Raw genomic sequence first — 26689 nt, 5'->3', positions numbered from 1 at the left:
GTTGTCGCAGAGAGAATGGTCCCTTCGGAATTCTGGTAGAGAAGGGCAAGATATGTTACGTGGTGGCTTCATGTTGGAAGTGGCAGGATGATTACTTGAATGCGGAAGCTAGTGGTGTGAGAAGTAAGGACAAGGGTACCTTATCACAAATCTGGGAGGGAGGGGGTGGGCTGAGAGCAAAGTGCTGACAATGGATCGGACACGAGGGCCCTGTCAACCAGAGTGGGAGGGAATCCTCGGCTGAGGATAAAGATCAGAAGCGTTTTTGTGAAGGTTGCATATCAGAACAGCTGTGACGATGGAGAAACTGGAGAATTGCGTCCGAACATGAATCAGTAAGTGTAGTTGAGGTAGCTGTAGAAGTTGGTGAACTTATAATGAATATTCATTATCAGCCCACTGATTCCCACAGCTATCTCAATATCCCAGTGAAGAAGGATTATTTTAAGGGGATAAATCAATCCTGGTTAACCAAGGAAGTTAAGGATAGTTTTAAACTAAAAGAGAAAACATTAAATGTAGCAAAAATAGTGGTAAGCCACTGGTAGATTGAATGCTATGTTGTTGTGCTGTTATCTAATTAATTTGGAACCTTTTATTAAATCTTATTCTCATTCTGATTTAGGTTGACAAGTGTATACTTAGCGTGTAAAGTGGATGAATTTAATGTCTCCAGTTCCCAGTATGTTGCTAATCTGTGGGAGAGCCCTGCGGGTCAAGAGAAAGCTCTGGAACAGATCCTTGAGTATGAACTGTTGCTTATTCAGCAGCTGAACTTTCATCTTATTGTCCACAATCCATTTCGACCTTTTGAGGGTTTTCTTATTGATCTAAAGGTACCATGCCAACTGTGACTAGATTTGTTTTGTATCTCTGAAGTCTTGAGTGTATTGAAAGTTTGAAACAAAAAGGGCGCGATTCTCCCCCAAAATGTTTAAGTTAATTTCTGGCGGGTTTTTACAAGGAGTTTCCCACCGCTATTCAACGACAAGCCAATCACTTTTTTGGGCCCTGGGGAGTTTCTCACCGGTTTAGCTCACACTTAGAACTTAGCACTGGGGAGCTGAACTCCGAGATTGGGCTGCCATTTTGAAAGGGTACCCCGATCTCTAAGAGAGCTTGTGGGACCCCCACCCATGGACAATGTCACCCGCCACACACATGGACACTACCCCCACCCCCCCCCTCCCCCGAGGACCCCCTCCCTCTAAGAGGCCCTTACATACCTGCCGTCCACTTCCCCCACCCTTCAAAACCCCACTCCTCCACCTTCATTTCATGGGCAAGGCCCGCCTTGCCCCCTGACCCTTGACAGTGCCACCCCTGACCCTGACAGGGCCCCGTTGCACTGGCACCCAGGCAATGCTCCTGCTTGTTTGACAGTGCCATCTAGGCACCTTGGCAGTGCCAGGGTGGCAGTGACCAGGTGCCAGCTGGACAGTACCAAGCTGCCTGCGTTCCAGGGGACCACCCTGCACTTACCCTGACCATCTAGGGGACCCCTTGTGTGCAAATCCGCCTGAGGTTGTTAAATCTCGCGAGAGGCATCTCGTGAGATTTACGATGCTCATTAAATCTCGCAAGGCACCGTGATCTGGATCCCGTCCTCAATGGGCAGGGTCCAGATTTGCATATTCAAGTGAGTAGTTGGTCTCACTTGAATATGTGTGCGCTGGCACACGATCGAATGGCCTCACCTCAGAGACCCTGCCCTGACACCATTCAGCTCTGGTTTCCACAGACATGGACCAGACATAACAGCACTTGTTGGGGAGTCTCCGAGGCAATCGGAGGCCCTGAGTTGTCCTGGCTCTGGGCAGGGTGGTACCCCCCGAGGTCACCGGACACTGTGGCATTGTCAGCCTGGAACCCTGACACTGCCACTCTGGCACTTCCAGGGTGCCCAGGTGGCACTGACAGGCTGGCTTGGTTGCTGACAATGCCAAGGTGCCAGTGTGCCTAGTTACCTGTGCCAGGGATCGAGCCCGGGGATGCCCTGCCCTTATGAAGTTGGGTGCGGGAAGGGGAGTTGGAGGATATAGGATTTTCACAGTAACCTCATTGCGGTAATGTAAGCCTACTTGTGACACTAACAAAGATTATTATTATTATTGTTATTCGAATTTGGTCCATCAAGTGTGCTTCGCTATTCGATTATGGCTGATATATTCCTCATCCCCATTCACGTGCCTTCTCCCTGTAACGCCATATTTTCAAATTAATCAAGAAATCCCCTTATTGATCACAAACACCATATTTGCGCTTGGGATGCTGTTACCTACAGTGTTACAGTCTAAGAGCTGGATGGTGAAATCAGCCAGAGTAGTTCTTTCTTAGAACACATGAGCTAGGAGCAGGAATAAGCAAGTTAGCCTCTCGAGACCGCTCCACTGTTCAATATGATCATGGCTGATCTCATCCTGGCCTTAACTCCACCGTCCTGCCTGTTCTCCATAACCTTTCAACCTCATGGACAGATTTTTTATTGGCAACTCCTCAAATTTACTCATCGTCCCAGCTTCCACTGCACTTTGGGGTAGCGAATTGCACAGATTCACAACCCTTTGGGAGAAGTAGTTTCTTCTCAACTCTGTCTTAGGATGAGAGATAGCAAAATTAAAGCAATGATCTCTCATTCTAGAGTGCCCCACAAGAGGAAGCATCCACTCCACGTCTACTTTACCCATACCTTTTTTTCATCTTTTTCTAAACTCTAGAGTATAGGCCTAAACTGTTCAATCTCTCTTCATACGACAAACTCCTCGAGGACCCCCTAATTGTTAAGTTCGGGCATTGGGGTGGTCCGGTGGGGAGGGGGTCAAGTAATCGGGGTGCCATGCACTGGTGAGCTGAGCTTGTCAGTGCATGAAATTTGTCTTAATCACCGTGGGGGGTGGGGGGGTTTAGCCTCCTCCCATTTATTAAATGTTATTTCTCACAAGTGTAGAAAGCCAAGGGAAAACCCCAAGGCGTTCTACACTTATGTGAGAAATAAAAGGATGATCAGAGTGAGAGTAGTGATAGTGGAGGGGACCTGTGCCTGGAGTCTGGGGAGGTAGGGGAGGCCCTAAATGAATATTTTGCTTCAGTATTCGCTGGAGAGAGTGACCTTATTGCTCGTGAGAACAGCGTGAACCAGGTTAATAGGCTCGAACAGGTTGATATTAAGAAGGAGGATGTGCTGGAAATTTTGGGAAAGCATCAGGATAGAAAAGTCCCCTGGGCCAGATGGGATATACCCACGGTTACTACGGGAAGCAAGGGAGGAGATTGATGCGCCGTTGGCAATAATCTTTGCATCCTCACTCTCCACTGGAGTAGTACCGGATGATTGGAGGGAGGCGAATGTTGTTCCCCTGTTCAAGAAAGGGAATAGGGAAATCCCTGGGAATTACAGACCAGTCAGTCTTCTGTCTGGTGAGCAAAATACTTGAAAGAATTCTGAGAGATAGCATTTATGATTATTTAGAAAACATAGTTTGATTAAAAACAGTCAGCATGGCTTTGTGAGGGACAGGTCATGCCTCACAAGCCTCATTGACTTCTTTGAGGATGTGACGGGACACATTGATGAAGGTCGGGCAGTGGATGTGGTGTGTATGGCTTTCAGAAAGGCATTTGATAAGTTTCCCCACGGTAGGCTCATTCAGAATCAGTGGGCATGGCATGCAGGGAAATTTGGCTGTCTGGATACAGAATTGGCTGGCCGAAAGAAGACAGCGAGTGGGAGTGGATGGAAAGTATTCCGCCTGGAGGTCGGTGACCAGTGGGGTCCCACAGGGATCTGTTCTGGGACCTCTGCTCTTTGTGGTTTTTATAAGTGACTTGGATGAGGAAGAGGAAGGGTGGGTTAGTAAGTTTGCCAATGACACAAAGGTTGGTGGAGTTGTAGATCGTGTCAAGGGCTGTTGCAGGTTACAACAGAACATTGACAGCATGCAGAGCTGGGCTGAGAAGTGGCAGATTGGGTTCAACCTAGATGAATGTGAAGTGATTCATTTTGGAAGGTCGAATTTGAATGCTGAATACAGGGTTAAAGGCAGGATTCTTGTAAGTGTGGAGGAACAGCGGGATCTTTGGGTCCACGTACATGGATCCCTCAAAGTGGGTGCAGAGGAGAGTTACCAGGATGCTGCCTGGACTGGAGGGCATGTCTTATGAAGAAAGGTTGAGGGAGCTAGGGCTTTTTTCACTGGAGCAGAGAAGGAAGAGTGGTGACTTGATAGAGATGTACAAGGTGATGAGAGGCATGGATAGAGTGGATAGGCAGAGACTTCTCCCCAGGGTGGAAATGGCTGTCACTGGGGGACATAATTTTAAGGTGATTGGAGGAAGGAATAGGGGAGATGTCAGAGGTAGGTCCTTTATACGGAGAGTGGTGGGTGTGTGGAATGCACTCTCAGCGGAGGGGTGGAGTCCGAGTCATTGGGGACATTTAAGCGACTCTTGGACAGGCACATGGACAGCAGTAAATTGAAGGAGTGTAGGCGAGGTTGATCTTAGATTAGGATAAATGGTTGGCACAACATCGTGGGCCGAAGAGCCTGTACTGTGCTGTACTGTTCTATGTTACGAGGGTCTCTGCCTCCATCACTCTTTCAGGCAGTAAATTCCACACTCTCACCAACCTCCTGGGTAAAACGTTTTTCCTCGCATCCCCTCTAAGCCTCCTGCCTCTAACGTTAAATCTATGCCCCCTGGTCATAAAACCATTCCCCAAGGGGAAAAGTTTGATCCTGTCTATTCTATCTATGCCCACCATAATTTTATACATCTCAATCATGTACCCCCTCAGACTCATCTGCTCCAAGGTAAACAATCCAGTCTATCCAATCTCTCTTTGTAACTAAAACTCCTGGTAAATCTTCCCTGCACCCTTTCCAGTACTATCACATCCCTCCTATAATGTGGATTCCAGAACTGCACACACTACTTTAGCTGTGGCCTAACCAGCATAACCTCCTTGCTCTTAAACTCTATGCCTCTGCTAATAAAGGCAAGTATACCAGATGCTTTCTTAACCACTGTATCCACCTGTTCTGCTATGTTAAGGGATGGGTGTACATGCACACGAAGATCCCTCTAATCCTCGGTGTTTCCCAGGGTCCTGCCGTATATCATGTAATCCCTTGCCTTGTTTGTCCTACCCAAATGCATCACCTCCTACTCATCCGAATTCATAGAATTTACAGTGCAGAAGGAGGCCATTTGGCCCATCGAGTCTACACCGGCCCTTGGAAAGAGCACCCCACCCAAGCCCACACCTCCACCCTATCCCTGCATCCCAACCCAACCTTTTTTGGACATCAAGGGCAATTTAACATGGCCAATCCACCTAATCTGCACATCTTTGGACTTGGATTGAATTCCATTTGCCACTGATCAGCCCAATGTAATTAAAATCTGTCAATATGTTTTCGAGATGTATTGTTTACATGGGTGAAAACTCTGCCCAACTTCAGTGGCAGAGGGTTCAAAAATAACTGCTTTTAACTGCTACCATGAAGCTGATTAGCTGAAGTTACTCCACCTGGTGGACACCTTTGCTGCTCTACAGAGCATTTCACATTGGAGGTCACACTGAAAGCACAATGGATGTGAAACTTGGTTTTTAACTCAAAAGAAAATGAACTCACTTCCAAAATCTGTACTTTTGAGGGCTTACGCACATTTTAATATTGTGAACAGATATTTGTTTTCTCCTGACCTGTTGGGATGTGGCAAAGGCACATGATCACTACTTCCAAATGCCTTTTTCAGTTGCTAAAGTGCCATTGAATATTTACTCTTGCTTTATGTGAAGAAATTCTTCCAATTTCCTGGTGTGCAGGATAATGATTGGCTGAAATGGAGAGCTTTCTCCTGCCAACCCTAATTCACAATTAATTAACTTTGTCCTAATTATAAAAATTAAGCAATTGCAAAGGTTCAACTTCCAAATAAATCTGAAATATAATTTTATCTAAATAGCTTAGTGATGAGATTGTCTGTTATGCCACTTTTGGTGGATTACTATCCAACAGAACATTAAGACAGATGTTTTTTGAGACTAAATTCCACTGTGTGGCCATGATATTGCTCAGGGAGGAATTCCTGGTCTAAGTGGTTCATTTTATACTGTTGGTATTGATAGGAATAAGGCAGCAAAACTTGGTATGGGCAGCTTGATTATTGTTTTATTCCACAGTTGAAGCTGACTGCAAATAGTAATTTTCTGGAAGACATGAAAATTTGCGCTGCCTTTTATGTAATTTTAAAAGTGTGACAATTCACTCTACATAGGATCTGAAGTTATGCATTTGGGAACCTAGCTTCAGGTTTTGGGGATCCATCTGCACTTGGTTACATTTGTATAGGTTGCAAGTTATAAGTGCATTGAAAAAACGGTAATAAATCAAATTAATGTTTTTCCTCAAACACTGTATAACTACTGATGAGAGCAGATATGGGGGAAAAAGGGGAAGCTTTTCAGTTCGAAAAAAGATGAAATATTACATCGGCTATTATTATTAATTGCAATTTGTGGAAATACATTTTTCTACACTTGTCATTTTTTTCCTGTTTAGACTCGATACACAGCTGTAGAAAATCCAGAAGTTTTGCGAAAAACAGCAGATGAGTTTCTGAGCCGAGCAACTATGACTGATGCTGGTCTTCTCTTTACACCATCGCAGATAGCAATAGCAGCTATTCATTTCAGTGCCTCCAGAGCCGGCATTAATATGGATAGGTATGGTACCCTTTAAAATTTCAACTGTTTTATGGCTTTACGAAAATAATTTTTATCAAACAATCATGCTTATATATTTTTGAAATCTTTCTAATTCTCTGTAGAGGGCTCCATTCCATATTATATATTTTGCATTCTAACTTAAAACCAATTTAAATGCTAGCTAAGATGGAAGTATAATTCTCTTCAGTGCTTGAAGTTTTAGAAACTAGCAACCTGTGATATTTAGGCAAAGGCAAACCATTGATAAATGCAAATAAACCAAGGAGAATTGTAAGTTTTGCAGAATACAGTTGAGGATAATAAAATTAGTGTCTATAATAGAAGAAAATAGAACATTTAAATTGCGATACAGTGGATAAAAAAGCTAACGTGTGCATGAAGTAGCTGTAGTTGTTTTCATGTTCTGTTGTTTTCATGTTCTGGAAGTTAGAGTTGAAGAGGGTGGAAATATGTAGGAATTAGAAATGACAGATGCACTAAATTCTTTTTGTAATACTTGAATGAATGAAAATCTAGAATTCTAGATTGTTCAGGTGTTATCAAATTCCCTTTTGAAAGCGGGACCAAAAGATCCCACTGCGAGCCAACAGAAGGCCACCCCCCTCCGCTGAGAAACATGCCATTATGTTGCCATGCAGGAGTGAAATTATCTCTTTCATATACTCACTGCAGCATTGATCTTAATTTAATTTTTCTATTTTATACTTTAGCTACTTAACAGAATGCCTTATGCTAAAAGACAACAATGAATGCCTGTCAAAGCTGGTTGAAGGAATCAGATGTAAGTAATCTTGATAGTTACTGTGGAAGATTGAATTTACATTACTTGTAATTGTAATTAATCCAAATCAATTATTTGTCTAACGTGACAGCTTTTGCTTCAGATCAAACATCTAATGTTATAGTTTTTAGTTGTAATGTTTGGAATGTTGGAATGCAGTATTCCTCCATGTGTTTTTAAAACAAAATTTTCATGGTATGGGCATCGCAGGGAAGGCCAGCATTAGGCCCATCCCTAATTTCACTTAAACTTGCTGGGTCACTTGTGAAGGCAGTTAAGAGTCAACCGCATGTAGGCCAGACCGGGTAAGGATAGCAGATTTCTTTTCCTAAAGGACATTCATGAACCAGATGGGTTTTTAATCGGCAACGGTTTCATAATCATCATTCGATTTATAATTCCAGATTTTTATTGAATTCAAATTTTGCATTTACCATGATGGGATTCAAACCGTGGGACTTTGGATTACTAGTCCGGTGACAATACCACTACACCATTGTCGTCCTCCTATTCTATTATCATTGAATTGGAGTGCTACTGCATAACAATGATATGGTCCATCGCGTTTGCTTAATTCCACCTTGATATATTCTTTTTTGAGTAGATATCTAATTCTATTTTTAAAGAATTGCTGGACAATGCTTCAATATAGTTTGAGGTAGAGGATTCCACATTTTTATCACCCTATGTGTAAAGATTTTATTCTAACCTCTGATTCTTTTTTACAATGGTCTTTATTTTTTCCCTAATATTGTCTTTCTAATGATCGCTATTTACGTATCCTAACTTCATAATCTTTAAAACCTTGTAACTCTCTCCTCTGGCAAAATTGGCCCTAATTTCTGAAGTCTGACTTTGAAACTACAGCTCCCCATTCCAAGTCTGTTTGTCAATCTACACAGCATCTATTCCAATAGTTTTTTTTTCTATAATGGGCTGCATGCAATAGAATCATAGGAGGTAGCTATGAAGCCCATGGTGCCTGTGTAAGCTCTTTTTGAAATAGCAATCCAATTAGGCCCACTCCCCTGCTTTTTCCCCATATTCCAACAAATTTATTTTCTAAATGTTTTCAAATGAAGTAAATTGTTGTTTGATGAAATATGAAGTAATAGTTGATTAGGATAATGTAAATCATGCGGACTTCTGGAAAGTGTTTAATTAAAGGGCCACAGTAGATGTTTTAGCAATATTTAACTCTGAGATTAAAGAATATAGGCAGCTTGGATGCAAAATTATCTAAGGGACAGAAAGCAGAAGAGTAATAGTGGATGATTGTTTTACAAATATGATTGAGGTTTACAGTGCTGTCCACCAGGGATTGATATTGAGACTAGTGTTCTTTTGGTATAAAGGGCACATTTCAAAGTTTGCAGATGATATGAAACTCGAAAATGTAGACAGTGAAGACAGAGTTTTAACAGATTTCAGGAGGGCATTGACTGGTGAAAGAGGCACACATGGCAGATGAAGTTTAATGCAGAGATGGGATACAAAGCTTTGCAAATCTCTGGTTAGGCCTCAGCTGAAGTTATTGTGTCCAAGTTTAGTCAGCACACCTTGGGAAAGAACCGTGGAGAGGGTGTAGAGGTTCATCGGGATGATACCCGGGATGTAGAGAGTCTATTGATGTGTTCAAAATCATAAGGTGTTTTCATAGAATAAATAAGGAGAATTTGTTTCCTGTGGCAGGAGGATCACTAACCACAGGATTTAACTTAATTGGCAAAAGCACCTGAGAGGAGATGACAATTCTAACTGTGTTAATATGATCCAAATTTTGTGCAGTGGAGGCAGTTTCATGAGCTTTGAGAAGAACATTGGATATTTACTTGAAAGGGGAAGGGGTTATGGAGAAAAAACAAGGTAGTGGTTATCAAGAGCTGGTAGAGACAGGAACGGTCAGATAACCTCCTTTTGTATTGTATGTTCCTGGCACATATCCAATTCTGTTTTAAAAGTTACTGTTGGATCTTCCTCATCTTTTCAGGCAGTGCATTACAGATCACCATGGCACTAATTGCAGCCACACTAACAAGTTCAATATTAGGTCCATGTTTTTGTATTATCATAGAATCATCGAATTTACAGTGCAGAAACAGCCCATCGGCCAATCAAGTCTGCACTGGCCCTTGGAAAGAGCACCCTACTTAAGCCCATGCCTCCACCCTATGCCCGTAACCCAGTAATCCCAACTAACCTTGAACATTAAGGGGCAATTTAGCATGGCCGATCCACCTAACCTCAACATCCTGGGGGGTTACCCTTGATCAGAAACTGAACTGGACTAGCCAAATGAATACTGTGGCTGCCAGGGCAGGTCAAAGGCAAGGAATTCTACGGCGAGTAACTCGCCTCCTGACCCCCCCCCCCCCCCCCAAAAAAAAAGCCTGTCCACCATCTACAAGGCACAAGTCAGGAGTGTAATGGAATACTCTCCACTTGCCTGGGTGAGTGCAACTCCACCAACATTCAAAATCTTGACACCATCCAGGACAAAGCAGCCCGCTTGGTTGCTCCTCCTTCCACAAACATTCAAACCCTCCACCACCGACAAACAGTGGCAGCCTTGTGTATCATGTACAAGATGCACTACAGTAACTCACCAAGGTTCTTTAGACAGCACCTTCCAAACCCAGGACAAGAGCAATAGATACCTGGGAACCCCCACCACCTGGAGGTTCCCTCCAGGTCACTCACTACCCTGGCTTCAAAATATATCACCGTTCTTTCACTGTCACTGGGGCAAAATCCTGGAACTCCGTCCCTAACAGCATAGTGGGTGTATCTACACCTGAAGGACTGCAGCGGCTCAAGAAGGCAACTCATCACCTTTTGAAGAGCAACTAGGGATGGGCAATAAATGCTGGCCTTACCAGTGACGCCCACATCCCGTGAATGAATTTTTAAAAACCTGCACATCTTCAGACTGTGGGAGGAAACCGGAGCACCCAGAAGAAACCCACACAGACACTGGGAGAAAGTGCAAACTTCACACAGTCACCCGAGGCTGGAATTGAACCCTGGTCCCTGGAGCTGTGAGGCAGCCGTGCTAACCAATGTTCAATCATGCTGCCTTTAGAAATAAAGACCTGTATTTTGTTTGCCTTTGTCATGCTTGTCAATTGCACTCTGTATCTGTAAACGTCACTCTGTTCTCGTGCATTTCAAAAAATAATAGCAAAACTATGAATTCATATTTTTCTAAACTGCATTATAACCATCCAGCTTGCTGGCCTTTCTACATCCTGCAGTTTTTCCACAATCCATCATCCATTTGCAATTCCATAATTAGGTGGAGTCAAAACATCTTGGGAGTGATTCTCTCCCAAAATTTCTCAGTTTATTTGTGGCGGGATTTTCAGGGAGTTTCCTGATGGCTCTCCTGGCGAGTTCCTCATTGCTATTCAGTGACACTCAGTCACTTCTTTGGGCCCTGGAGAATTTCTCACCGGTTTAGCCCACACTTTTTTTTAGCACTGGGGAGCTGAAATATGAGATCGGGCCGCCATTTTGAAAGGGTGTCCCAATCTCTAAGTGAGCTTGTGGGTCGTCCACTCCCCCACCCATGGGCAATGTCACCCCCCACACACAGTCACTACCCCACACCCCCCAAGTGAGCACACCCTGCTATCGAGTCCTCCTTCTTCAGTCTCCCCCAAGCCCCCTTACAGCACCCACTCCCTTCTAGCACCCCCCCACCTATCACCCACCCACCCTTTTGGAGGCTCCTACTTACTTGCCCTGCACTCCTCCACCCTTCAAACCCACCCTCCACCCTTATTTCATGGGCATGGCCCGCTTGCCCCCTGGCCCTTGGCAGTACCACCCTGGAACTTGGGCACCCTGGCACCTTGGCAGATCCAGGGCAGCAGTGCCAAGATGCCAGCTGGGCAGCAGTGCCAAGGTGCCCGGTTTCGGGGGAGAGTCATGGAGCCACCCTACACTTATCCCGACCTCCAGGGGTCTCCAATGGCCCTGGATCTCTTTTCTCTCTCTCTCTCTCTCTCTCTCTCTCTCTCTCTCTCTCTCTCTCTCTCTCCCCCCCCCCCCCCCCCCCCCCCGTCTCGCAGAACTTCGTAGAATCTCACGAGGCGCGGAGCCTGTCGGGAGGCACGCCTCGGGCCTCTCCTGTGTTGCACTCAAGTGAGAGTTCAACGCGGCCAGAGAATCATGCCGTTGTCTCCCTGTCCCACCCCACCAGATTTCTGTCCAAATCGTTAATGCATTTAGTATATCAGAGCAACCCAGTGCAAACTTCTTCCTGTGGGAAACAATTCTTGACTGTTTCTTTTACCTTTACATTTTGCTAATGAAGTCCAACTGACATGACCATTCCTATTGCAAGTCTTTTCATATGGTACCTTCAAAATACTTCCAATAAATCTGTGTAAAGCACCTGAACAAGTACTTCCAATGAATCCATGTAAAGCACAGACACTACATTTTGTTTTATTTGCTCTGTTTTTATATGGTAATTTAATGACATTTAGTCCTGTAGTTTACTTTGCATTTTCGTGTTTTCTTTAAGAACTTGTAAAATGTTTGATGTTGAGCAGGTATAAAGAACCTGGTGAAGAAATATGACCCACCCAAACCTGAGGAAGTTAATCTTCTGAAACAGAAACTTGAACATTTACACTGTTTGGACCTAGGCATCATTACAAGTTTGTAAGTATTGACAAAAAAAGCAAACAAGTCAAATTATTGTGGTTTCAATTGTTTTATAAATCCAGCTAGGTTTTAGTTATATTAAGCCAAAGCCTGAAGATTGGCAGGCAAAACTTTAAGTGAGCAATGGGCTGCCTTTAAAGAGGAGATAGTTTGGGTCGAGGTAGCCTTTCTTGATCTGAATGAGAACCTAGACTTGAGTGAGGAAGACAAAACTTCAAGTATTGTGAATGTTCCGATAATAGATTTTAAAAGGATATAGGCTTGTGGAATGGGCAGATACATTGCACATGAAATTTAATACTGAGAAATGTGAAGTGATACACTTTGGTACAAAAGCAAAATAAAACTGCTGCTGCAATCCTTATTTGCTTTTGTTACTTCCAGACTAGCGTCTGTTTTCCTTGTGCTTGGATATAAAGTGCCTAGGAAAATTATTTACATTAAAGATGCTGGGTGAGATTCAATGCCTTGTTGCGCTTCAGTGAGAGCACGACAAGGCCGGTGAATAGTGGGAGAGGCCAAAAATGAGAACCGCACTGGGTGCCAAACAGTTTGGGATGCAACCGGCCCCCTCCTCTAGGTGAAATTGGGATCCCAGTGTAGTGTGGCGAGAAACCGCTGGTCTCCACTGAAGCCCTATCTCCATACAATTAACGGGAGACACCTCGCATCCAATGGCCTTCCGTGATCCAGCAGCCTCCCAGCAAGTGGTCACACTGGCGCCGATTAGTACCTTTTTTAAAAATGTGAAGCTGGAGGAAGGGCTGCTGCGGGGACCCTAGGAGGCGAGTAGCCATCTTTTCTCACAGGCAAAGAGCCTGGGGCACTGGGCTTGTGCTGTCCCTGTGCTTGGAGGGCGGTGTGGGGGGGCAACAGGGGAGGGTTGGGGGTCCACCATGGGGGTGGGGGGGATCGGGATCTACTGGGTGGGCAACCGCACACTGATCTGCCATGCCAACCCGTGGATCGCGTGTACCCGTTCCGAGGGCAACCCTAGTCCCTGTCTCTCTGCCCCACCGACTACCCATGACCCCCACTAACCGCAGAGCCCTCTGACTGTGCTGCTGAAGGCTATTGCTAAAAACAAATTGGCAATCATAGTTAATGAGCACTTCATACATCCCAAATGGATTCCCGTAGGTGGGCGTGCCATTTAGCATGTGGGGTTATTGCCTAGCATTCCAATCAGACCGTGATGCCTGGACACTGCCTAAACACTGCGGGAGGCAACGCCACATGAAGCAGCCAACATCCAGGGCCCTGGAGACATTTCCGCTGCCAGAGGATGGGTTTGTGCAATGGGGAAGGGACCAGTGCCCAGTCCAGGTCACATTATGTGCGGGCTTCAGGGGTACAGGGTCTGGGGTCCAGTGAGCGGAGGTCCTCGCTGCGGTCGGGTGTGCGTGGACAGAGCGTGCTGGGGGAGGGGAGTGGGGGGGATCGATTGGGGAATGGAGGGTCCCGGGGTGGAAGACAACGCTGTTTGTTAGTCTCGCACCCTCTCTCAATTCCTTACAGATATTGAACTTTATGGATGATATTTTGGACGCCGCTGAACTTGCCCTAGTGATGCTGATGACAGGCTGGTCAGCCAGGCGCTAAAGATGTCGGTAGCAGCAGCAGCGTAAACAGAGGCTCATGGTGGCGTTCTATGTGCAGGACTCTGGCCCGCACCCAGAGGAACTGGCCGCCCGTCAGGCCAGGATGAGACCCAGGCGAGGCCCGCGACGGACCAACGAATACAGGCGTCGCTGGTCTTTCGAGCAAATGACAGGCAGCGCGTGTAGCAGAAGGCTTCACCTCAATAAGCAGATGGTGCGGCACCTGTGACATGTCCTCACGGACTTAGCACCACATGGAGGAGGAGGAGGACACCCGCTTCCGTTGGCCGTCCAGGTCACCGCAGCCCTGAACATTTACTCCTCAGGATCATTCCAGGGCTTGTGTGGCATCTCTTTGGCGAAAGCCCGCAGGTGCATCTGACAGGTCACGGATGTCCTGTTTGCCCAGGCAGAAAATTATCTAAACTTTGATGACACGGCCCAAGCCCAACAAGATGCCCGGGCTGCAGGACTCTCGCCATCGCCAGTTCAGTCCAGGGACTGATGGGGTGCACGCATGTTGCCTTGCACTCACCTGTCCATCTGCGTGTGCCCTAAGTCAACAGGAAGGGGTTCCACTCACTGAATGCCCAGCTCGTGTGCGACCAGTACGTGTGCGCACGCTTCCCAGGGAGTGTGCATGACAACTACATCCTGGCGCAGTCAGACATCCCCAGCTTCTTGGAGGAGCACCCCAGATGGTTGGTTGGCTCTTGGGGGATAAGGGGATTAGGACCTGGCTAATGACGCGAGTACTGAGGTCAAGACCAATGCGGAGACTCGATATAACAGGGTTTGGAGGTCGGCCCACATTGCGGAAGAAAGTGACAGAGCATAGTGCAGAAGGAGGCCATTCGGCCCATGAAGCCTGCACTGACCCACTTAAACCCTCACTTCCACCCTATCCCCGTAACCCAGTACCCCCTCCTAACCTTTTTTTTTGGTCACTAAGGGCAATTTATCTTGGCCAATCCACCTACCCTGCACGTCTTTGGACTGTGGTAGGAAACCGGAGCACACGGAGGAAACCCATGCAGACAAGGGGAGAACGTGCAGACTCTGCACAGACAGTGACCCAGCCTGGAATCGAACCTGGGACCCTGGCGCTGTGAAGCCACAGTGCTAGCGTGCTGCCCACGTGACCGAGGTGTCATTCTAATTGTGGTGAGAGTTAATGTATCACAGATGTGTCCACCACTGCTTCACTTTCCCTATGCTGCCGCCGCACTCCCACCAACAATCTTCCCCCATCCCCATGCCCTCTGTGATCCTTGGCATGCCTAGCGTCCCTCGCTCCATTACTACATCTAGATGTTTCCCTAGATGCACATCAGCGGTGGAGGCAGACTGCTGCTTACCACGTCCCATGGCCTTCAATGCCCCTGGTTGGGGGGCTCTGGGGCTGGAGGACCCTGGCGTACTTGACGACAGTTCATGCATAGCCCTGCCACCCTGTCGGGTGCTGACTGCGAGATGCGGCGTCAGCGGGGTGGAACTCTGGGGAGTTGGTGGGCACCGTCGCCACTCCTTAGGACTGGTCTGGGTTGGCACCCAGCAGTCCCTCCTCCCAGTCGGTGCCCATAGGGCCCTGGGGTTCACCTCGGGACGGAGGGGCAGTGGACTGAGCCCCTGGGAGTCGGTGGCGTAGTCCTATTGTCACTGGACTAGTAGACCAGAGACCCAGGCTAATGCTTTGGGGACCCACGTCTGCATCAGCTCCGGGTAAACCTGGTCCAGAGGTTCCGCATCTGGCTGGGACCCAGCTGGATCCTGGGATCCAGCAGACTTCCAACTGCTGTCTTGCTTGGCCATTACAGCCTCCACCTGATGTGCATCTGCAACTGCGTGGTGCTCACCAGAATATGCCCCAGAAGCTTGATCACTTACGTTGCCCACCGAAGTGCGTGTGCTGGTGGATGTTGGGGATAACCACTGTAACGCATGTACGGTGGTCCTTGGAGCTCTCCTCAGGTGTTCTCATGGGAGGGTGGGGTGGGGGGTATTCCCGGTTGGGCCGGCACCATCGCCTAGAGGTACTGCGGGAGAATGGACATGTGGTTAGTGACGGGTTGGTCAGATCGAATGGCATTAAAACTCATGTTTGACAGTCCATCTGTAGGTCCTCACTTATGCGCTGCCTTCGCGTTGGTGACCACTCTGTCCTCAGCCACCTCTGTAACCTCCAGAGCCTGTTCCTCGAAGGTGGTGAGGATTCTGATGACCGGCACTCTTACCGCCCGCTTGAGCCCTCTCCCACAGGTTGTGGGACAACTTGTCCTGTGGGGACACAGAGGGCATCGTTAGCTGCTCAGGTGGTCCACCATGGTGGGGGGAGGGGGGGGGTCTTGAGTGGGGGGTGGTTGAAGGTCTCGGGGAGGGGGTTGAGGAGGGCTGGCATGGGTGGCCCAGGGCACAGCATGTTGTTGGGCGAGGGTGGTGCCAGGCGCAGTGTCATTGAGGGTGGGGGGGGGGGGGGGGGGGTGGCCAACTCACCCGTGCGGCCCGGTGTAGGTCGTTGACCTTCTTGCGGCACTGGGTGCCGGTCCTTCTGGTGACACTGCCCGAGCGGACGGCCGTTGCCAGCTCCTCCCAGTGGGCACTGGCTGTCCAGTGGCTTGCCCTCTGAGATCCTCAAGGGAATAGTACATCCCTCCTGGCCTCGACTGTGATGAAAAACATTTAATAAAAATTGCAGGGTAAGAGTTGTCACTCCGCACGGCAGTGGTTATATCACAGTTAGAGTACTTGTCCATTTTTGGACCCCGCAGATGGTGGTTGATGTAGTGATCTTGGAAAAGTTGCAGGTGGTTTCTCGCTTAAAGAATCTTGGCTCCTTGGGCTCAAGCATCATGCACTATTTTACTCAGTTTGGAAAGCTATGTTAATGCTTGCAGGCATGTCTCTGGTAGCTTCCTTGAGCATTGTATCGAGGAAGAGATTGAATAGTTCGGGAGCTGTGACATATTCTTGCTTTCTGTTGGTCCTTCGTGCAAAGGCATCGGACATCTTGCGCAGGCACAAACACATCCAACCACGCTCTCCTGTAGTAGGTGCAGGATTTTGACAAACCTGTTCATACATCCTAGCTTGGAGAACAAGTGCCATAGACCATGTCAACTGACTGTCAACAGAATGGGTGGGATTTTCTGGTCGCGCCTGTCCCTGACTGGAAATTCCTGTCCGGGGTCAATGGACCTTGAAATGGTCCATCAAATTGTCTGTCCCACCCACGGTTCCTGCAGTGGTTGGGACCGGAAGATTTACCCCATAGTCTATGAACAGCATATATAGATCTTATTGTTGCACTTTTCTTGTAGTTGTCTTGCTACAAGAACCATCATAGAATTTACAGTGCAGAAGGAGGCCATTCGGCCCATCGAGTCTGCACTGGCTCTTGCCAAGAGCACCCAAGGTCAACACCTTCACTGTCCCCATAACCCAGTAACCCCACTCAACACTGAGGGCAATTTTGACACGAAGGGCAATTTATCATGGCCAATCCACCTAACCTGCACATCTTTGGACTGTGGGAGGAAACCGGAGCACCCGGAGGAAACCCACGCACACACTGGGAGGATGTGCAGACTCCGCACAGACAGTGACCCAAGCCGGAATCGAACCTGGGACCCCCTAAAATTAAGTTACTGTGAAAAGCCCCTAGTCGCCACATTCCGGCGCCTGTTCGGGGAGGCTGCTACGGGAATTGAACCATGCTGCTGGCCTACCGTGGTCTGCTTTCAAAGCCAGCGATTTAGCCCAGTGTGCTGAACAGCCCCTGTTGTCTGCTCCACGGTTCGCCATAAAACCACACTGATCCTGGAAGGGCATTTTCTGAGATTTTCTAGTTGATGATCTAACAGGGATAGCAATCACAACTTTTATGCGCAGTTGACTCTGCCCGAGCTGCGCACAAGGAAGAATGGTGATTATGGCAAAAAGATTCTCTGGCACTGCCAAAAACGTTGTTCTCCAAACCATTGTCTCCAAGACCGAAGTTATGTTTCAGCCAGCACTGGGCACACACTGAAGCACGAAACATTACTGTTGATGGCACCTGTCTCAAGGCTGTAGAAAAATGTTCATAACTTGGCAGTGTGTTTTCTAGGGGTATCATTACTTATGAAGGTATGTACGTGCATCCAGAAAATAAGTTCTGCCTATGGTGATTCTGTGATGTCTGGAAGCAGCATGGCATTAAGCTGAAGACTAAAATCAAACTCCAGTCGTCATAGAATCATACATCACAGAAGAAGCTGTTCAACCCATCCAGTATGCATCAACAAAACTATACTAATCCCACTTTCCAGCACTTGGCCCATAGCCTAGAATGTTATAACAAGAATAATCTTTATTATTGTCACAAGTAGGCTTATATTAATGCTGCAATGAAGTTACTGTGAAAATATGACATTTCAAGTACTCATCCACGTACTTTTTAAAGGTTGTGGAGGTTTCCCACCTCTGCTACCTCCCAGGCAACACATTCCAGACTCCCACCACCCTCTGAATGACATTGTTCCCAAATCCCCTCTTAAACCTCTGCCAATCACCCTAAAATTATGCCCCCTCATTATTGATCCTTCAACTAAGGGGGGACAACTGCTTCCTGTCCACCCCCCTCATAATCTTATACATGTCAGTCAGGTCTCCCCCCTCCACCTTCTCTGCTCTAAGGAAAATGATCTGAGCCGTTCCAGCCTGTCTTCATAGGAAAAATGCTCCATCCCAGGCAACGCCTTGGTGAATCTCCTTTGCACTCTCTTCAGTGTAATCACATCCTTGGTCAGCGCGTTAGCATTTTCTACATATTGACATAAAAAGATCTCCTGAATACATTTCAAGACATCCTTCCCCTCTAAACCCTTTACACTATGACTATCCCAATTAATGTTGAGGAAGTTGAAATCACCTCATATAATTACCCCATTATTTTTACACATCTTGGTGAATTGTCAACACATTTGCTCCTCTATTTCCCACTGACTGTTTGGGGGCCTATATTACGCTCCTAGCAATGTGACTGCCCTCTTTTTATTCCTACTCTCTACCCATTGAGGATACTTCCAAGATATCGTCCCTCCTTATTGCAATTACTCCTTAATTAATAATGAGACATCGCCTCTTATACCCTCGCCTGTCTCGCCTGAGGATCCTATACCTCCTGAATGTTGAGTTGCCAGTCCTGTCCCTCCGTCAACCACGTCTCTGTGATGGCAACAATATCACAATTCCACATGTCAATCCACATCTTTAATTCATCAGTCTTACCTATCAGGCTCCTAGCATTAAAGTAGAGGCCATCCAGCCTCGCCGTACTCCCTTGGGACTCAACATGGCTGAACTCCCTCTGTCTTAGTTCCTTTTACTATAGTATGCTGTGTCCCTATTGTACTAACTCTGTGTCCCCTCCCCCTGCTGAACTAGTTTAAACTTCTCTCAGCAGCAGTAAAAAAAAAACACTCGCAAGGATCTTGATCCATTCTGGTTCGGGTCCAGACCGTCCTGCTTATACATGTCCTACCTGCTACAGAAATGGTCCCAGTGATCCAGGAATCTCTCCTCCCTCCTGTACCAACTCTTGAGCCTTGCATTCACCAGCCCTATTCTCCTATTTCTGTGTTGCTAGCACATGACACTGGGAGTAATCCGGAGATTGCAATTTATGAAGTCCTGGGACGGTATTATCCGTTTCTGAGACTAAGTGTAGACGCGGGGCAGAATTCGCGAACTTTCACAGCTGCATGGCTGCCTTGCTGGCTGTGGTAGTGTTCAGTGCCTGTCCACCTCCTGCCCACCTCCTGCTACTCCTCTCAGCCCTGGCGGAAGCCCTTGCCAGCGGCACAACTGTCAGCAAACTACGGCGATGTTGGACACTTTCCGTATCCCCTCTCCCTCCACAGCCACGACACTGGTTTCTCGATTTCTAAAAGCACAAGAAAACCGTGCCGTCAGGAACTCAGCCCATTGGAGGCGGAGCGTCACGGAGGCCTTGGAGAATACTGGGTCAGGCCCGCTAATGATATGCAAACGGTGTTTACTGCACATTACCCTGGACATGTTAGTGTAATCCCGTGCCCATCCGGGATACCTGTGGCTGGAACTACCCATGCGAGTGCAATGCTCTGCGGTCCCTGTCCTGCTCCCTATGTGCAGTCTACTGAGGGTGACCTCCTTGGGTGGGCTGTGTGCTACCCGCCAGCAGAGTAGCACCTGGTTGTGGGGTGGGGGCCGCGGTGGGGTCACTGGTGCCATGCTTGGTGGCAAGTGTGTGGATAACATCAATGGATGGGGCTGAGCACCCATTGGGACCATTGCTGCGGTGTGCCATGGGCCCTCTTTGCACTGCATGGGTAGTGCCTATCTGTTCAGATGCAGGCTGGATGGGGCGAAGTGGTTAAGCGGGCGTGGTGACAGCTGGTGGTCCTCGGGGTGACCTAGCTGATAGTGCCACTGGTAGGGCATCCGCCCTGGGGGAGCAGTGTGCCAGAGTGAATGGCAAAGGCCATGGTTCATGCGTCTGCGTTTGGCGTGGGCTCTACTCTTCCCCCTGCTCCCTTTGCAGTGGGGAGGTGCCTCAGATGGGTATACTTGAGGGCTGCCAGCACCTGGTGGGTCACTGGCTGCGCTGGTCTATGCCCATCCCGTTGATGGGTTGGCTGGGGTCTCCTAAGGTTGTGGCCTGGGTGGTGGGGCACCCATACGATTGGTGGCGCCCCGACTCTGGCAAATGCCTCCCAGCCAGCGGCACATCTTTCAGCCCACTGTTGCGCCTTGGAAACTTTTCTTAACTCCTCTCCCTCCCTCAGCAGCCACGGCACCCGGTCCCCGTTTTTAAATACCACATGAGAACCATGTGGCATCAGCTCTGCCTGGCAGAGGCGTAGCATCGCAGGAGGCCGGAGACTACCGAGTCGGACCTGTTGATATGTTAACGAATGCTGCGGACGCTTTGCATGCCCACCCCAGCACGGGGCTTGGAACACATTCACTCCGCCCATTGAGGCACTGGTTGGGCGCCGACCTTTTTTTCGGATGATGCCCGATCGCGATTCGTGATTCCATCGTTGCTGGATGGATACCACCTCCCCCTTCCCTTCATTCTACCTGTATTGTTGGTACCAATGTGTACCATGACCTCTGACTTAACACCCTCCCCCCTTTAGGAAGCCCTGTAGCCGTTCAGTGACGTCCTTGACCCTGGCCGCAGGGAGGCAACACACCATCCTGGAGTCACGTTTGCGGCTGCAGAAACGCCTGTCTAGCCCCCTAACTAATGAACCCCTATATCACTATTGCGCCTTCGTTCCAAATCTCCTGTACAGCCAGGCCGCTTATGGTGCTAGAAGCTTGGATCTGACTGTACTCCCTTGAGGAACGAGTAAGGTTAAAAATGGAAACCTGATTTGAGAGCAGGACCCCAGGGGACTCTGCACTATCTGCCTGTTTCTCATGATCTGCCTGGTGATCACCCTTCTTTCCTCCAGTCCCTTGAGCTGCGGCGTGGCCACTTCTCTAAATGTGCTAGTCAGCCTCGTGGATGCTCCACAGTCTCCAGCCGCCACTCGAGCTCAAAAACCCAGAGCTTAAGTTTCTGCAGTTGGGAGTACTTCCTGCACATGTGATCATTTAGGATGCTGGTAGTCTATGAATTCCCACATATATGACAGGGCATACTTTCCAATTGGCTGACCTCAATGTCTTAAACTTAAATGTACTTTGTCTTGCCAACATTTCTTTTTTTAAAAATAAATTTAGAGTACCCAATTCATTTCAATTAAGGCGCAATTTAGCATGGCCAATCCACCTAGCCTGCACATTTTTGGGTTGTGGGGGCGAAATCCACGCAAACACGGGGAGAATGTGCAATCATCACACGGACAGTGACCCAGACACTGGATCGAACCTGGGACCTCGGCGCCGTGAGGCAGCAGGGCTAACCCACTGTGCCACCGTGCTGCCCCACTTGCCAACATTTCTAATTACTCGGTCTACTTATCCTTGTATTGTTTATTCTAATTACTTGTCACTTTATTCATAGAAAGTTCATAGATTTTACAGTGCAGAAGGAGGCCATTTGGCCCATCGAGTCTTGCACTGGCCTTGGAAGGAGTGCCGTACCCAAGCCCACACCTGTAACCCCACCTACCCTTTTTGGCACTACGGGTAATTTAGCATGGTGAATCCACCTAAGCTGCACATCTTGGACTGTGGGAGGAAACCGGAGCACCCGGAGGAAACCCATGCAGATGCTGGGAGAAAGCTCAAACTCCGCACAGACAGTGATCCAAGCCGGGAATCAAACCTTGGAGCTGTTTTCATTTTCATAGAATTTACAGTGCAGAAGGAGGCCATTCGGCCCATCGAGTCTGCACCGGCCCTTACAAAGAGCACCCCACTCAATCCCACATATCTACCCTAATCCCGTAATGCAGTAACCCCCACTTAACATTTTTGGACACTTCTCGGGCGAGGGCAATTTATCATGGCCAATCCACCTAACCCGCACGTTTTTGGACTGTGGAAGGAACCCGGAGGAAACCCACTCAGACACTGGGAGAAGTGCAGACTCCGCACAGTGACCCAAGTCGGGAATCGAACCTGGGACCCTGGAGCTGTAAAGCAACTGTAAAGTTGCAAAGCTAACTACTGTGCTACCGTGCTGTCCACAATATTCTAGTTCTGACTTTTACTTATCCCGGTGCTTCAGTTGATCCATTAATATTAGACTTTTCTAATTTACTACTATTTAGGGTCAGGCCCTAATAGTAGTTCCTTACCAGTCAGGTCTGAGTCACCTGACCTCACTCACCCAATCAGTTACTTCCTCTTGCCTCCGCGTCACTTTCCGAATCCTGACTTCGTCTCAGGAGCTCCGCCTCTGCATTCAGTGAAGGTTCACAGTGCTACTCTTCTTAAAGCGCCGTCGCTGCTCTGATCAGCTGCTCCACACCAGGTTCGCTCTCTCTCTGGCCTCCAGTGCTCTGTACGAGATCATTATCCTTACCACCTTGCTGTATGGTGCAGAATCCTGGGTCTGTTAAAAGCTTCCATCAAAGACACCTGAGGTCCTTCAAGAGAATCATAGCATTTACAGTGCAGAAGGAGGCCATTTGGCCCATCAAGTCTGCACCAGCCCTTGGAAAGAGCACCCTACTTAAGCCCACACCTCCACCCTATCCCCGTAACCCAGTAACACCACCTAATCTTTTGGACACTAAGGGGCAATTTGACATGACCAACCTAACCTGCATATCTTTGGACAGGGGGAGAAAACTGGAGCACCCGGAGGAAACCCACGCAGACACGGGGAGAAAATGCACACTCCACACAGACAATCACCCGAGGCTGGAATTGAACCTGGGACCCTGGAGCTGTGAGGCAGCAGTGCTAACCACTGTGCCACCCATAGACGTGTGATGGCAGAACAAACAACGAGGTCCTCGAACAACATGAGATCACCCTCCAAAAAATTGAACGTAGATGGACATGTCTCTGCATAGATGACTATGAACATGTCTCCACATAGATGATTGTCCAGTACGTAAGCAGATCTAAAATGAGCAAACAACATCACGGTGGTCAGTACAAATGATATGGGTCCCTACAAAAAAGCCTTCCAACCTCAGCATTGCAGATCCTCTTTCTTGGGCAAACAGTGCCTCCAAGTGGGCCAATTGGTTACAAGCACTCAAATTTGCCTCTGCTTGTTTCAATAATCATCTATGCCAAACTTGCAACATTTGACATGGCCAGAGATGGCACAGCTGAGTGCTGAATTTGGTGCATTTGAGTGCTATAGTAAGAGTTTGGTGACCGAGGGAGTTAGGTGAGGAGGGAGTAAGGTGCTCCTTTCATTTTGTTTTCGACATTTCCGCAAAGAGTGAGACGAGAGCCAGGAGTTTACAGAAAGTGTAACTGACTGGGAGCAGAGTCGGAGGGCGGAGATCTTGTTAATCCACAGGGCAGCTATATTCTGTCAGGTAAGAGGGGATGGAAGCTAGGCCAGTTGCATGCTCCTCCTCTAGGATGTGGGTGGTGAGGGATACCACCGGTGTCCCCGCTGACTATACCTGCGGGAAGTGCACCCAACTTCAGCTCCTCAAAGACCATGTTAGGGAACTGGAGCTGAAGCTGGATGAACTTCGGATCATCCGGGAGGCAGAGGGGGTGATTGAGAAGAGTTACAGGGAGGTAACCACACCCAAGGTACAGGACAAGAATAGCTGGGTTACAGTCAGGGGGAAAACAACAAACAGGCAGACAGTGCAGGGATCCCTCGTGGCCGTTCCCCTTCAAAACAAGTATACCGTTTTGGATGCTGTTGGGGGGGATGACCTACCGGGGGAAGGCCCTAGCGGCCAGGGCTCTGGCACTGATTCTGGCTCTGGGGCTCAGAAGGGAAGGGGGGAGAATAGAAAAGCAATAGTTGTAGGAGATTCAATGGTTAGGGGAATAGATAGGAGATTCTGTGGTCGCGAGCGAGACTCCCGGAAGGCATGTTGCCTCCCGGGTGCCAGGGCCAGGGATGTCTCGGATCCTTAAGGGGGAGGGGGAGCGCCAGAAGTCGTGGTGCACATTGGTACCAATGACATAGGTAGGAAAAGGGGTGTGGAGGTAATAAACGAGTTTAGGGAGTTAGGCTGGAAGTTAAAAGCCAGGACAGACAGAGTTGTCATCTCTGGTTTGTTGCCAGTGCCACGTGATAGCGAGGCTAGGAATAGGGAGAGAGTGCAGCTGAACACGTGGCTGCAGGAGTGGTGTAGGAGGGAGGGCTTCAGGTATTTGGATAATTGGAGCGCATTCTGGGGAAGGTGGGACCTGTACAAGCAGGACGGGTTGCATCTGAACCAGAGGGGCACCAATATCCTGGGAGGGACGTTTTCTAGTACTCTTCGGGAGGGGTGAAACTAATTTGGCAGGGGAATGGGAACCGGATTTGTAGTCCAGCAACTAGGGTAGCCGATATTCAGGACGCCAAAGCATGTAATGAGGCAGTGGGGAAGGGAACACTGACAAAGGAGAGTACTTGCAGGCACGGAGATGGGTTGAAGTGTGTATACTTCAATGCAAGAAGCATCAGGAATAAGGTGGGTGAACTTAAGGCATGGATCGGTACTTGGGACTACGATGTGGTGGCCACCACGGAAACTTGGATAGAAGAGGGGCAGAAATGGTTGTTGGAGGTCCCTGGTTATAGATGTTTCAATAAGATTAGGGAGGGTGGTAATAGAGATGGGGGGGTGGCATTGTTAATTAGAGATAGTATAACAGCTGCAGAAAGGCAGTTCGAGGATATCACCCTACTGAGGTAGTATGGGTTGAAGTCAGAAATAGGAAAGGAGCAGTCACCTTGTTAGGAGTTTTCTATAGGCCCCCCAATAGTAGCAGAGATGTGGAGGAACAGATTGGGAAACAGATTTTGGAAAGGTGCAGAAGTCACAGGGTAGTAGTCATGGGTGACTTTAACGTCCCAAATATTGAGTGGAAACTCTTTAGATCAAATAGCTTGGATGGGGTGGTTTTTGTGCAGTGTGTCCAGGAAGCTTTTCTAACACAATATGTAGATTGTCCGACCAGAGGAGGGGCAATATTGGATTTAGTACTTGGTAATGAACCAGGGCAAGTGATAGATTTGTTAGTGGGGGAGCATTTTGGAGATAGTGACCACAATTCTGTGACTTTCACTTTAGTAATGGAGAGGGATAGGTGCGTGCAACAGGGCAAGGTTTACAATTGGGGGAAGGGTAAATACGATGTTGTCAGACAAGAATTGAAGTGCATAAGTTGGGAACATAGGCTGTCAGGGAAGGACGCAAGTGAAATGTGGAACTTGTTCAAGGAACAGGTACTACGTGTCCTTGATATGTATGTTGCTGTCAGGCAGGGAAGAGATGGTCGAGTGAGGGAACCATGGTTGACAAGAGAGGTTGAATGTCTTGTTAAGAGGAAAAAGGAGACTTGTGTAAGGCTGAGGAAACTAGGTTCAGACAGGGCATTGGAGGGATACAAGATAGCCAGGAGGGAACTGAAGAAAGGGATTAGGAGAGCTAAGAGAGGGCATGAACAATCTTTGGCGAGTAGGATCAAGGAAAACCCCAAGGCCTTTTACACATGTGAGAAATATGAGAATGACTAGAGCGAGGGTAGGTCCGATCAAGGACAGTAGCGGGAGATTGTGTATTGAGTCTGAAGAGATAGGAGAGGTCTTGAACGAATACTTGTCTTCTGTATCTACAAATGAGAGGGTCGATATTGTTGGAGAGGACAGTGTGAAACAGATTGGTAAGCTCGAGGAAATACTTGTTAGGAAGGAAGATGTGTTGGGCATTTTGAAAAACTTGAGGATAGACAAGTCCCCCGGGCCTGACAGGATATATCCAAGGATTCTATGGGAAGCAAGAGATGAAATTGCAGAGCTGTTGGCAATGATCTTTTCGTCCTCACTGTCAACAGGGGTGGTACCAGGGGATTGGAGAGTGGCGAATGTCGTGCCCCTCTCAAAAAAGGGAACAGGGATAACCCTGGGAATTACAGGCCAGTTAGTCTTACTTCGGTGGTAGGCAAAGTAATGGAAAGGGTACTGAAGGATAGGATTTCTGAGCATCTGGAAAGACGCTGCTTGATTAGGGATAGTCAGCACGGATTTGTGAGGGGTAGGTCTTGCCTTACAAGTCTTATTGAATTCTTTGAGGAGGTGACCAAGCATGTGGATGAAGGTAAAGCAGTGGACGTAGTGTACATGGATTTTAGTAAGGCATTTGATGAGGTTCCCCATGGTAGGCTTCTGTAGAAAGTAAGGAGGCATGGGATAGTGGGAAATTTGGTCAGTTGGATAACAAACTGGCTAACCGATAGAAGTCAGAGAGTGGTGGCGGATGGCAAATATTCAGCCTGGATCCC

At 48.0% G+C, this 26689-nt stretch overlaps 1 protein-coding gene across 2 annotated transcripts in view; it reads left to right on the top strand.

Annotated features, from left to right (window-relative positions):
- Positions 1-26689, top strand: part of ccnh (cyclin H) — an 88660-nt gene that overhangs the window by 49826 nt on the left and 12145 nt on the right. For both annotated transcript variants that reach the window (XM_072516228.1, XM_072516227.1), the window contains exons 5-8: positions 626-836; positions 6567-6730; positions 7444-7514; positions 12074-12185. In XM_072516228.1, the coding sequence (XP_072372329.1) occupies positions 626-836; positions 6567-6730; positions 7444-7514; positions 12074-12185 (558 nt within the window). The remainder of the gene's footprint in view (positions 1-625; positions 837-6566; positions 6731-7443; positions 7515-12073; positions 12186-26689) is intronic.

Source organism: Scyliorhinus torazame, chromosome 9 (genome assembly GCF_047496885.1).
Source record: "Scyliorhinus torazame isolate Kashiwa2021f chromosome 9, sScyTor2.1, whole genome shotgun sequence".
NCBI lineage: Eukaryota > Metazoa > Chordata > Chondrichthyes > Carcharhiniformes > Scyliorhinidae > Scyliorhinus > Scyliorhinus torazame.
The sequence above is the reverse complement of the archived record's forward strand: the minus strand, read 5'-3'. Positions and strand labels throughout refer to the sequence as shown.